The sequence below is a fragment of the Triticum aestivum genome, chromosome 2D (assembly GCF_018294505.1).
Source record: "Triticum aestivum cultivar Chinese Spring chromosome 2D, IWGSC CS RefSeq v2.1, whole genome shotgun sequence".
Taxonomy (NCBI): domain Eukaryota; kingdom Viridiplantae; phylum Streptophyta; class Magnoliopsida; order Poales; family Poaceae; genus Triticum; species Triticum aestivum.
Window position 1 is genome coordinate 2,751,238 of NC_057799.1, and position 13,943 is coordinate 2,765,180.

The window sequence follows — 13,943 nt, forward strand, 5'->3', positions numbered from 1 at the left end:
GCGGCGCTCTCTCGGCCGGTGCGCCGCTTTAATGCCGGCTTCATTGAGCGACCACGTCTGCTCTGACCGGGCTTGAATGTGATTACTGATCCTCTGGAGCGACACTAATCGAAAATGTGCGGGAGGGGGGAGGAGTTTTTGGTGAGGCAGGCCGGTCAGAAGTTGGCTTGGGATCGGTCCAGACTCCCGCAAAGCTCTCCCATTTTTGTCTTTAATTTGCGGGAGAAAATGCGTCCGAACCGTGCCGCGGACCGATATACGGCCCTGCATGGCTTCCGCGGTGTGGCAGCACGGGCCGAATGGTTGCAGAAGATTTGAGCAATTAATATTGAATTAATTAGGTCGTTTTGAGTGGGCGTAGGCTGCATCCCATGCATGCGGTCTTTTACCTCCACCACTGCATGCGCTAGGACTCTCGTTTATTGGCTGTGGGACACACTGCATTTTAATTTCTCCACTAATTAGGCGTCCTAATTAATAACCGATGCTATTTTCAGTACTCCAATCACTAACCATCTTGGTCCCAGAGATTTTTCCAGCGCGCCCTGTAAACTGTGACGGATGGAGTAGTTAGCTATGTGGTCTGGAGCATAAATACTTCCGCGCGTGACAGGTTGCCTTTAGTCGACTAGTTTGGACACTAGTGACCGACATTTCCTTAGCCTGCCAACTGCATGTGAATGTGTTTGGATGACTCTTGCAAAACCCGGCCACGTGTGGGCTACCAACGTGTATATAAAGGCCACTCTTGCAAATTGCTGCAAAGCTAAACACAAAGATACTTGTGCAAATAAGTATATTCCAAATGGTATCTGGCGCTACGACCACTCCCGAGAGGGTCAGCATCTTCGAAGCATCGGTGTGGGATGCCTTCTTCATCCAATACGAGCCAGACCTGCTGCCGGTATATATTTTTCTCTGTTACAAAATTAGCATAACTGACAATCTCCTGTGGTTTTCATGGCTATACTATGGTTGTTCGTTTGCCTAGTAAATGCGAGTGCACCATCCTTAGTGCGTTATAAGTGTTAGACACACCTTCAAGCTTCCGATTTTGGTAGTAAACACTCATTTACATTTAAATCAGATGTAACATGTACTTGTCTAGTTGAACTAATAATTAAGATGTGCACTTGAAAATATATTGTGTGTAACATCTATCCAACTGCAACTATGGTGATCTATCGGTTGTGACTTCTCTATGAGATACAAAGATTTACTGGTTATGATATGTTTAGATACAATTATGAAGATCTAATGTAAGTGATCTGTTTAGGTGTGGCTATGTAGATCTAATGGATTGGGTCTATTTGATTACAATTATGTAGATCTAACATATGAGACCAGTTTAGTTACGGTGATGTTGATCTAACGGTTATGAATTGCTTAGGTAGTATTATGAAGATCTAATGGATGTGATCTTTTTAGGCACGATTATGCAGATTTAGCAGGTACGATCTAGTGATACCGTTATGTAGTTCTGACAGTTGTCATCTACTAATAAAGAGATGGTCCACCAGATCGACAAGCGGATTTTTAATGCGCATTTCTAGAACAGCCCTTCTATCTTCCAGTGTTGTGCTTTTAATATATAATAGTCCGATATTGAGGTCATACACGAGTTACTACAACCATCTTAGTAACCACTACTGAAAATGCACTTGGGGCGAGTCAGACATCATGGTACAAAATGACTCTTTTACTCGACTCGCTTATTTGGAACACTCAACTCGTTCCCAGTCTGGTTAAATTTGGGCAACACCGGTTTCACTAAGGCACACCATCTGTTAGGCCAAAAGTTCCTCATGATTCGATTACAAGAGGTGGCCTCAACGCTTTTATGAGAAGCTTAGGATATACAAATCTAACTCAGACTCTACTTGTAACCTATATCCACACACCTTGTAGTATCCTACAGGTTATAGCTTATGCCTAACTCCTATATCTTATTCACCTATTTGTATCATGATTACAAAGTCCAACACGTTTTATCTATTGATATATCTGGTTGATGATTTAGAAAGTCTATTCATGCCATATTTGAGAACTTCTACGAGAACTTGATGTTTAAATCGAGACTTATAGGTTTATAGCATAAGTGTTGTCCTAGCTAGAGGCTTTTAGTATGTTGATTTATATCCAACTGCCACTTTTTATGATGTCTAATTACATACTCATTTACAAATGACCGCAACATTGTTTTACTTGAGAAGCTAATTTTTTTGACGTATCATAACAAAGGATTTTCCCAAGGAAGTATTTATTTATAGTTATTTCTAAGTCAATAATATTTTATATTGATTTATCATTAGTGGTTACTTATTTCAGAAATTATGTGCAACCATAGAGTTTAGAGATCTACAAATATGCATGTGCACGTTAGTATCTTCAATAATGTCATAATCATGATACTGCAACCTAGAACCTGGTGGGCCGAGAAATACCAAATACATCTATTTAATTGCATAACTACTTATTTTCTATTTTATTTTGTATCATGTTTCAACTAATTCTGTATAGCTAACTTTCACATAATCATTTGTATAGCATCTTATAAACCATGTCATGAATGCAACCAGAGCACCAATTTTTGTATTTTTTTCCCAGATCATCATACCTAATGCTTCTTAAAAAATATGTAATTAGAAAAATCGAACATGTTCTTTGCAAAAAAAGCAGATTTGTTAAAACATTATGTACACTACTCTCCATGTCCCAAAATATACCCACATTACTTTGAAGTAGCATACAAAGAAGGAGTTAAGAGGGGTCATTGGCTCATCGTGCCTCGATTTCCTGATATGTGTTGCGCTGTGAGTAAAAATGTGAAAACTAAGATGTGGTATATGTTGGGATGGAGGGAGTATATATGTACTAGTAATTTCACTAATCAATATGCAAGTGTACTCTCATATGGTTGTCTATTCTATCTATCCATAAGTTGTCTTTACAAAGGCACATCGGCACGTGTCTTGCATTGAGTCCATTAATTGACCTTGACAAGTACAAAAGGCAAACCAATTTCAAATATCTTTATAAATTCGAGGTGATGGTGTTGATGGTGGAAACGAAATGCCACCACACCGTGCCTTCTTGACCCCTTATGCTGCCTCTCAATGTCTCTAATCCTCTAATGTCTTCCATGTTTGGCCTCTTATATTTATAAGACAGTGTCCCGAAATTAGTTTACACTCGAAAGAGCCCACTGTGAGCAATGTGAGGCCCACATAGTTCCGCCACGGTATGGTTGCAATGGGGCCCACCTCTAAAATGTCCATAAAATCCTTCGTCGTGCACTTTTTGGTGCTTAAACATAAAGTAGAAAATATATTATTAAGTAAATGGTAGTAAAAGTAATAATTATTTCTTAAGAAACAACATAAACTCAAAATAAGGTGGTATTAATAATGTGCATTTCATATTTCTTTACATTCGATGTATCCCCTTTTACCTTTTGGTTAATCATAAGTTCTCTAAGCATGCAGATATCTGAAGAATGCATGCATGTGAAAGTGGCCAAATTGAAGGAGGATGTACAGATGTTGTTTAAGACTTTCAACAATACTCCGTTAGAGAAAATGACATTTGTGGACACACTCGAACGTCTCGGAATTGATCACCTATTTGAAGAACATATCAACATGGCGATAAATGAAATCCACCAGAGTGAATTCAATAGTTCCGGCCTCTATGAGGTTGCTCTTTGCTTTCGCTTGCTTCGGGAGCATGGGGTTTGGGTATCTCGAGGTATCTATATCTCTATACACGTTATATATACATATACATATGGAATTTATGTTTATATGTAAAGTCTTCTCAATCTGTCATGTCACTTTATATTTTCAAAACTATTTTGATGATTAGATTTGGAATTCAAGGTTAGGGCCAAATAATAGAGGATTGTAAGTTATATGCTCGCTTATTCCAAAATGTAGTGCATATAGATTTTGTCTCAATCCAAACTCTATAAACTCCGACAAATTTTATAGAAAAAAATTCAATATGTACAACACCAAATGATATAAATATATTGACTAGATTTTGTAGATGTTGACATTTTCATAACCACGATAGTGGCCCATGCAAATGCACGGGAAACATCTTTGTTTTTGGAAATTATACTTAGCTCTATCTATCGAGCTTTTTCTCATAGTGTTTGTCAAAGTGAATTTTGAGGTTATGAGTATACAAAATGGCAACCAATTAATATGCAAACATGTATATAACCATGTTGTTGTGTTGGAGAGTAAAAATTTAGGTGGCTAAAAAGTTGATAAACTATTCTTTGTATCTTTGTTTCTTCCAAAGATCTGGACCTTTTCTAGTCTCGCAAATAAGAAGAATTTCGCTGAGTAATAAACATAATACCTGTAAAAACAAAATTATATAGCTAATCTGTACAACATTGGTTACATGGATACCACTCTCGGGGGACATTTTTTTTCTTAAATAGATATGCTTCCCTATGCATGTTCGATTGCTTATTAAGAAGTTCATATCAATATTCCAATGCATCCAAAAAATATTATTCTTGAAAAATCATCAGACAGTTCAAAGTAGAAAAAAATCAATATAACAAATGAAATAAAATACAAGAAACCAATAGAAAGTAGTAAAACACTAACTGGCGGACTATAAGTTGGAAGGAGAGATATATAGTGATCACCTGAGATGGAATGATGGATAGTGACATTGGAAATAGGATGTATGACCTCTTCGATTTGTTGTATGTTAGTATGCTGCTAGGGGATCCATCAGAAAATCAACAACATTAGCAAAAGGAGCTACACCTTGATGAAACTTTTTCCAAGAAGAGGGGAAAAATCCGGCCTCTGCATCAATTAATTCCCATATGTTTTAAGTTCCAAAACATCTAACACCCATGTACAAAAAGTTACAAGGCTAAAACAACTAGAAGGTACTAAGAGTACGTGATGTACCATGGTTAACTAATCCTATTATTGAACCATGATCCTTATCCCTTGAATATAGCATGTTCTCCCGTCTCCCATTGGCTGCATCCAGAGTCCATGGATGTGCGACTCCCGTGCATCATAGATAGTATCACATATGGATCCAACTGGTAGCCTTGAATATAATTTTTGAAAAAAATAGAATTTTCATACTGTTAAAAACACAATCATTATGACTGTTCCATATTTGCTAAACTAAAGCCCATACCCCCATAAGGACTTGAGCCTTTAGCCTAGGATGAATTACGAGCAACCAGTTTATGAGCATATTCATAATAATTATACTTGTAGGTGGTGGTAAATTATACTCTACATGAACAACACGTTAGAGAAGTATGGCCAATGTGCAACCTAGAAATAGATGTTGGATTGATTCATTGTTGAGATAGAAACACCATTTTGTGTGACCTTGGTACCTACATTTTTTGAGGTTATCTTTAGTCAAGAAAACTTCTCTATCCAAATATCATATAAAAATATTTATCTTTAAATGGATTTTGAGTTTTCAAATGAATTTCAAAACATGGCCATTAATGACGAGGTCAGTGTACATTGTTTTCATGGTGAAAATACCCGGAACATGTAATCTTGAATGGAAGACACCTACTTCACATGACAGGTTATTGTCATCAACCTATTAGCTAGATGTGGAAATGTCGTCCACGTATCTCCAACAAGAGCCCGCCAAAACTCAATATTCAGTAGAACCTCACCTAAAACGGATGCAATGGAAATATCTTTCTGTTGAATGATATTGTGTATGTTTGGGTATTGTATGCTTAGAGACACATGCCCTAGTTACGTGCCTTCCTAAAATCTCGGGTTTAGGTCCGAGCAAGAGCCTGTAATAAAAAATACATTCTTTTCTGACAAAAAAGGCATTCTTAATTCTCATCAACCCTTTCTAGGATGGAGAGTCCACGAGCTTTGTTGTTACTACCCCCGTTTCTTCTTAGTCTGCATATAAAATTTTGTCAAAGTCAAACTTACAAAGTTTGACTAACTTTGTAGAAAAAAATATCAACATCTACAATATTATAGGATATGAAAATTAATTTCATGAATCATGATGCATCTAATAATATTGATTTCATCATGTGAATGTTGATATTTTTTTCTATCAACTTAGTCAAAGTTGATAAAGTTTGACTTTGACCAAAATTTATATGCAGACTAAAAGGAAAGGGATGGAATACGTAGGACAGGGTCTTTGAGTGAATGCATTTATTGTGCCACATCTCTTACCAAACTCTCCCTCATTTATTAATTACCATGAGGCTAGAACATACCTAGAAATCAATGAATTTGTGAATGTTGGCGATGATTTGATGTTGTCGCTGGTGCAAGGTGGCCTTTTGACATGGACTAGACAATGATCTGAGAGAGCATTGATCAGGTGGTCATTGATTAATTAAGCACAAGGTCGTAAAGGGATGAGTTGTGTTGCTGTGAAGTACGGGATGGAGGAGGGCAGGGGTAGGTGCCGACGGGGCTGTGTGGTCGACATGTCTAGTAAGGGATGTGCGAGGCTGGGAGAGGTCTTGTTGTGAGGCTTGAGTTTGGATAGCAAGGGAAGATCCATGTTATTATATTACCTAAAATCCATAGTTAAGATTTAACAATGATAGCCACGGTCCAAACAAACAACGATATGATGCTTTGCTTTTTTGTGAGATTTTCTAGCATGTCTTTCTTTTTTCTAGTTAACCCGTCATAAAATTTTAATATATATAATAGATATATATTTTAGTCAAACATTATAAATATTTACTCAAGATAAAATATATACACATTGTATTTTGAAACAGAAGGAGTATATAGTATGGCTGTAGATAAGAGAACACTAAGAAATGTTCTTCTTTGACCCCAAATTCTGCTGGTACTGAAGTGGGAACAAATTATTCATTGGCCCCACTGCATCTCTGCACATGCATGGAAATGGTACATATGTTAGTAGTGTGTCGACTAAAGGCTGGCTGCTCCTCACACTATTGAGTGGTCCGTCGGCCTTTCAGTCGTGGCATCACAAGGCTCTTATCGTGCAATCACCAATGATGTGCCTCGTCCTGAGGTGAATTGTACTGCTATCATTAGGCCGAATGCCCGTTAGTGGTCACCGACATGCTAATATTGTCTTTACAGGTAGTGCATAAAACAATGAGAACTATAACTAAACACATCAGGGCACACAAAACAGAGAGAACTATACCTAAACACATACAAGATTCGACATAAGATACAATTCACTGAGACTGCCTGAACACGTATTTGATCAGATTGTGTGATAATAACATGAGGAACAATTGTTCATACACTTCCTTGGAAAATATGAAGCATCACTTCTTCTGAAGTATTATAAGGTAATGAAATAATTTATTCCTCTAATCTCTGCATAGTACCCAGCAGTAGCAGATGTAGGGGTAAGGTCATGGGGCCATGGCTCCCACAATCAATTTGCACAACTTTTTTACAAGTGCATTCATTTCTATATACATTATTTATTAACTATTTGTAATGTATTTTGACAAAAAAAAACTGCTACCCTCTGTAATGTTGCCCCCACGGTCAAATTCTAGACCCGTCACTGCTACCCAAGAAGTACGAATTATTTTTGTCCTGCACCTTGTTGAAATGTAAAAAATTTCAAACAACCTAGAAGATACTAGGGTTCTATAATGAACTAACTAACACTTCTGCTTTTATCCTTAAGCTAAATTGTCGTTTCGTCTCTAATAGGAATCAACATCTAATACATTCCACTAATTTATCTTACAGATGTATTCAATAAATTCAAGGCCGGAGATGGGAGCTTCAACAAGGATATAACTAATGAACCAAGGGCACTACTATGTTTATACAACGCAGCTTACCTTTCAATCCATGGTGAATCAGAACTTGATGAAGCCATTTCATTTGCAAGGCATCACCTTGAATCCACGAGGGGCAATCTTGAGTACCCTTTATCGGAGCAAGTCAAACGAAACCTCGAGATACCATATGCAAGGACTTTGAAGAGAATAGATGCACCATATTACATTGCAGAGTATGGACAAGAGCAAACATGCAACCCTTCCGTGCTTGAGCTTGCAAAGCTCAACTTTAATCTTTTGCAGTGTGTTCACCAGAGGGAGCTCAAGGATTTTTGTCGGTACGTGTTCTACATGTAGCTTTATCGTTGCTGGATCTCCAACTTAAATTATCAAGATATAGAAAAAAAATAAGTTAACAATATGAGGTTTTCTTCATTTCACCCCCTTCACAAAACTTGGAAAAGGTTATTTTTGTACTTTCTAGGAGTCCATGTGGCACTAATAAAAAAATTGACGAGTAATTTGGCGCAAGCTCTATATCTCTCTTGTTCCAAGATACACCTGGATCACCCGACACGGGGCACCCGACCGTGGGGGATTTTTCCCATCTATTTTATATATTTTTGTTGCGGTTTTCTTTATGTTTTTTCCTAGGAACCAGGTTTTCACCAGTTTTTATTGTCTTTTTCTTCAGGTTTTTCCTTTCCTTTTCTTTTACCTTTACATTTTCTCTTTATGTTTTCTTCTTTTATTGATTTATATTATTTTATGTTCTATTTGTTGTTTGTGCGAAAACTTTTAAAATACATGAACATTGTTTAAAAACAGGCATGGACACTTCTTTAAAGTACATGCACCATTTTAAATACGTGCACACCTTTTAAATTACAGGAACATCTTCTTTTGAAATGTGTGAATACTTTCTAAAATTACAAGATCATTTCTTAAATCATGTGAACATCTTTTTTATAATCATATGGACATCTTTCTAATGCATACATGCTTTTTAATTGCATGAGCATTTAAAAAATGAGTGAACATATTTTATATAGACGAACATATTTTTAGAATACATTGCCACCTTTTTAAAGTACATGAACATATATAAAAATAAGCATTCATGTATCTCTAAAATATATTATTGTATTTCGCTTAAAAGAACAGAGAAAACAGAAGCAAATATGAAGAACTGAAGAATACATGAAAGTGATAGAAAGCAACAGAGAACTTTTTAAAGTGCCATCTTGAACGTCGACATCACTTTTGTTTTAGAATCTAACGTTGACGTCACTTGGACATGGGTAGTACCCAGAGTGTGTCACCCTGCAGAACTACGTAGTTGGGCCTGGCCCATGTGCATTGCAACACTTTATCCGTGGGAGCCCAGTCTAACCGCAACCCCCTTCTTGAGTTGCAGCACTTTGTTGGCGACTACAGTAACGACAATGACTTTCATGGCAGCGACAATAACAAATCTATAAACTTGCATGATTCGTAAGCTAGGTTTAACGAATACCTGAACTTTTTGTAATATGTAGCGTAGAACCCTCGTTTCTTTTTGTTTGATTACTGGGTGTGGGTGAGAGAAAACTAAGAATGAAACCTTAGATTCGTAAAGCGGATGGGCCTAAATGAGGCTTGTGTACGTAACATGGGTTGCAGGAGGGTTGGGTACTTTTGCCATGACCACAATACCCTTTGTAATTAAAGGGGTAAATCTTACTATTATTCAATTGCACCAAAAAAATAAAATTTTGTAAAAAGGTATACCGAATAAATCTCTAACAACATCAAATCAACATTGATTTTAGGTGGGGAAACGATCTCTATGAAGAGGTGGAACTAAGCTACTCTCGGAATCGTATAGTTGAATGCTACTTCTGGGCCTACACTGTGCACTATGAGCAACAGTATGGACATGCACGAATAATCCTTGCAAAGGTATTTGTGCTGACTTCCATGTTAGATGACACTTTCGATATGCATGCTACCTTGGAAGAGGCTGAAAAGCTCACCGAAGCCATACAAAGGTGGGCACTAATCTCCTTGTGGCAATTCTGTCCTATAATGTCATACTTGCGTGACGGCCTAAACTAACTGGCTCTACATGCAGATGGGACGAGAGTGCTGTTTTTCTATTACCAGAGTACTTGAAAAAGTTCTATGTCAGGTTGATGAATACCTTCATAGAGATTGAGCATGAACTGAAACCTGATCATAAGTACCGTGTTGCTTATTGTAGGAAAGCGGTATATATTTATTCTACCATAAACTCTGCAGAATCTTATTAATTTAGCTCTTAATTAATCTAACAACACTGTCTACCTTGCAATGCATGCACGCAGATACAAACTTTGTGTAGGTCTTACCAACAGGAATCTGAATGGTTTCATAACAGTTACATACCAAGCTTTGAAGATCACCTCAAGTGCTCGCTCATCTCTTCAGCTATTGCGATGCTATCTGTTGTTTTACTTGTTGGTATGGGTGACGAAGCTACAAGGGAAGCATTCGAGTGGGCCATCGGTTGCACCGATGCTGTAATGGCTGGCAGTATTGTGGCACGTTTGGCGAATGACATGACTTCATTTAAGGTAAATATATAGCTGTAGTACACATATACATGCTTGGTTAGAAGCTATACACATGTCCCTACATAATATCCAAATGTTCTTTAATTGAAACTTTAGCAAAATAGATCGAGTAACTAATTATATGTGTGTGCTCACTTCACAGAATGGAAAGAACAAGAAGGATGTGGCCAGCTCTGTGGATAGCTATATCAACCAGTACCACGTTACGGGTGATGTAGCTTTTGCTGTGCTGGATAATATGGTTGAAGATGCATGGAAAACTACCAATCAGGCACGATTTGACCGTCGTGCGATGCTCCCACTTGTAGAACGAGTCGCGAGAATGACCAAGAGCATGGTCTTCATGTATCATCACAAGAAGGACCGCTACACATTCAGCCGTTTGAACAAAGATAGGGTCAAGCAGCAGTTCGTCGACCCAATCCCCCTCTAGCTTGCCGGATGTTTATGCCCCTTGTTTATTTCTATTTCTATTCTCCAATAAGATAATCACATCTTGTGTTTTATTTATTCGAAATTTCAAACTCAGAGTGTAATCACACACGTACTTGTGCATGTTCTTGTAATATCTCTTCTAGTTTAGGGTATTGAACGAATTGAGTAAAATCTTGAGCCAGGACATTTTGAAAGGAAGCCGGTTAGCTTGTGCTATTTGTGATGTAGTATCAAAGTTTAAATACTTCCAGTAGTATCATCATTGCAACATGCTCAACGTATTTACTAAGCTAATACCACTAGATAGACCCGGGGTTTTATACTACTCCCTCCGTTCCTAAATATTTGTCTTTCTAGAGATTTCAACAAGTGACTACATACGGAGCAAAATGAGTGAATATATACTCTAAAATATGTCTATATACATTTGTATGTGGTAGTCTATTTGAAATCTCTAAAAAGACAAATATTTAGAAATGAAGGGAGTACAAAGCAACATCATCCAGAAGTGCTGCCATGGCAGCAGGCCCACCAAGCGACTTGTACATGGGCGGGACCTGAATGTGCATCACACTAAAGCCGACTACAAGTAGTACACAATCCCTAAACAAAAGTACACAAGGGGAGCAGCACACAAGGCATCCGGGTTGGATCAGAAGTTCAGAACGGCACGGCACGGACCGGTACAGCGCCGCAGGTCATGCCCGCCCGCCGCTGCGCACGCGGATGGACATATTGTTTCGGCTGCCGCAGCGCACCGCGGCCTGCATGTGTGGGGTGTTGGTCGGCAATTCAGCATGACAATGTAGAGCGGCCTCACGGCGGTATTGGCCAAGAACTTTGGGTTCCTGATGTACGCGTTGAGCAGCGGCATGAACAAATCCGAGGTCTGCGTGAACACCGCGACCCTGTTGTCCGAGAGGCATCCAATGAAACCATCGGAGGAAGCCCGGGAAGAAGACGAGATCATGGAGTAGCAGCACAACAAGCAGGGGAAGCAGGAAAAGGTGAGCAGCAGTGGCCCTACGTTGAAGCTCTTGGCCATGGCCTCCTTTGCTACCACGAGCTTGTTGCAAACGTACGTACGTTGCGGTGCTGAATGCCTGCCACGGAGCCTGATCTACCATCTACATGATGTATATATAGCCTATGGGTTACGTACGGGTTGCAGATGAATTCCACAGAAGTGCACCGCTCTTGTCCTTTCGTCGTCATGAAACTAAAAGCAATTTTTTATGCTACACTACGTAACACGTTGCGAATGATGAAGCTGGTGTGAGTGTGAACGGCATAGACCAACACGGATTAATTCCATCGTCCACCCTTAAGGCCTACTAATTTATTGACCGCACTATACATAATTTGCTTCTGGTCGCATGACATTAACTAGGCAGTGTGTATGGTTGCTGAATACCGAGGTGATGAACAAGACCCACGATTTCAATGAATTTTGTAATATATTTTTTTCCGCCAAATATAATTTTATTAAATGACTTCGAGATAAGTTCCAAAAATCAAATTCATCTTCAAATTTCATCCACAAGATACAAGTGCCATAAAAACCTTGAAGGAAAGGTAACTGTTAACCACCGGAGAAAAATGGGGAGAGAAATCACACAGTAAAATCTATCATGGGCCCTGAATTGAATCCACACGGAGACTTTTTGTCACCGATTTGTATTTTCTCTACACTAGATAATTGTTTGTGTGTTGCAATGGGTATAAATAGTTAAAGAGAAAAGTATGTTTTGGCCCTCAAGTTTCCATAAAGTATAGACTTGGTCCCTCAAGATTTTTGGGTACATATTTGTTCCTTCAAGTCTCAAAACCAGCTAAGTTTAGTCCAGAACCAGATTTTGACCACTTTGACCGGGTTTGACGCCCAGATTTTGACCAGGTTTGACCGGATGGACAGTACATTCGAAAAAAAGTACAAAGTCCATATTTTTTTATCCACGTAGCACGCCCAAGTATCTTGAGTGCCAAAATATTTCAGATTTGTTTGATTTTTTTGCTATTTTTTGAATTTACTGTTCACCTAGAGTAGATTGTTTGGTTTTCTTTTTTTTTTCCACGAGCTCCTCAAGTGTTGAAAGACCATGAAAATTGGCACGTTCCTTGTGCATGTAAGGATATTGGATGGAAAAATGAGATTTTTTAATATTTTCTGAATTATTTTCAAACTTTCTGTTCATACGGTCAGTCCCGGTCAAAATTTGGGCGGTCAAAGTGGTTAAAATCTGGTTTTAGACTAAACTTACTCGATTTTGAGACTTGAAGGACCAAATGTATTGGGGATATAACCCCATAGTATGACCCGCCCGTTAAGGGCCGGGTTATCCAGTGGCGGCTTGGAGAAAAAGCTCAACAGATGGGCCGTGATGATCAGGAGACTCGAGGCCCGGAAGGTAACTCATGAAGCAGGCCGGCTCATGGCCTAGTGTCTCGGACGCTGGCTCATGTGAAGAGATAATGAAAATTCCCTTACTTGGGGAATATGATGAGTAGGAAATAGATTAGGTCACGGGTTTCGGACTGTTGTAAACCCATGGCCTTAACCTATATATAAAGGGGAGCTCCTGAGGTAGAAAGATTAAGTTACAAGCTGGGTAAACCCTTGTCTCTCGAGTCCGATCAACCCCGTTCAAGCTACTACCTAGCTATGATGGCCTCACGACTAAGTCTTTCCATGAGGACATCTGTCGTGACAAAACCACGACAGTTGGCGCCCACCTTGGGGCTATCGCTCTGTGGTGTTGAGTTCTTGGAGGGAGCTCTCCCAGGGATCGAGGGATATGCGACCGGCCACATGACCAAGAGTCGCCACGGCAAGCTCTACATCAATGATTCAGGCTGGGGCCCCGAGGCCGACTCAATAGAGTACGGGTACCGGGTCCCCTTTGGCAAGATCCACGCTTCATTGGCAAAATCGGCGAATCAGGACCCAAGCCAGACATCTGCGCACCGACATCGTTGAGCCGGCTCAGCGCATGCAACCCGCCGGGGCTCAACCCGGCCGGAAGCACTGATACGTCTCCAACATATCTATAATTTTTTATTGTTCCATGCAATTATATTATCTGTTTTGGATGTTTAATGGGCTTCATTATGCACTTTTATATTGTTTTTGG

General features: G+C 39.1%; 1 protein-coding gene across 1 annotated transcript; it reads left to right on the plus strand.

Annotated features, from left to right (window-relative positions):
• The first annotated feature begins 746 nt into the window (after positions 1 to 746).
• LOC123048116 (tau-cadinol synthase) lies at positions 747 to 10,991 on the plus strand. The gene is made up of 7 exons (XM_044471283.1): positions 747 to 904; positions 3,486 to 3,747; positions 7,749 to 8,121; positions 9,595 to 9,813; positions 9,897 to 10,032; positions 10,129 to 10,377; positions 10,520 to 10,991. The coding sequence occupies exons 1-7, from the start codon at positions 806 to 808 to the stop codon at positions 10,808 to 10,810; spliced, it is 1,629 nt and encodes a 542-aa protein (XP_044327218.1). The 5' UTR covers positions 747 to 805; the 3' UTR covers positions 10,811 to 10,991.
• The last annotated feature ends 2,952 nt before the right edge of the window (positions 10,992 to 13,943 follow it).

Coding starts and splice junctions, on each gene's coding strand:
- LOC123048116 (XM_044471283.1), top strand. CDS start 806: ATGGTATCTGGCGCTACGACCACTCCCGAGAGGGTCAGCATCTTCGAA. Junction 905..3,485: donor ACGAGCCAGACCTGCTGCCG/GTATATATTTTT, acceptor CTAAGCATGCAG/ATATCTGAAGAATGCATGCA. Junction 10,378..10,519: donor ATGACATGACTTCATTTAAG/GTAAATATATAG, acceptor CTCACTTCACAG/AATGGAAAGAACAAGAAGGA.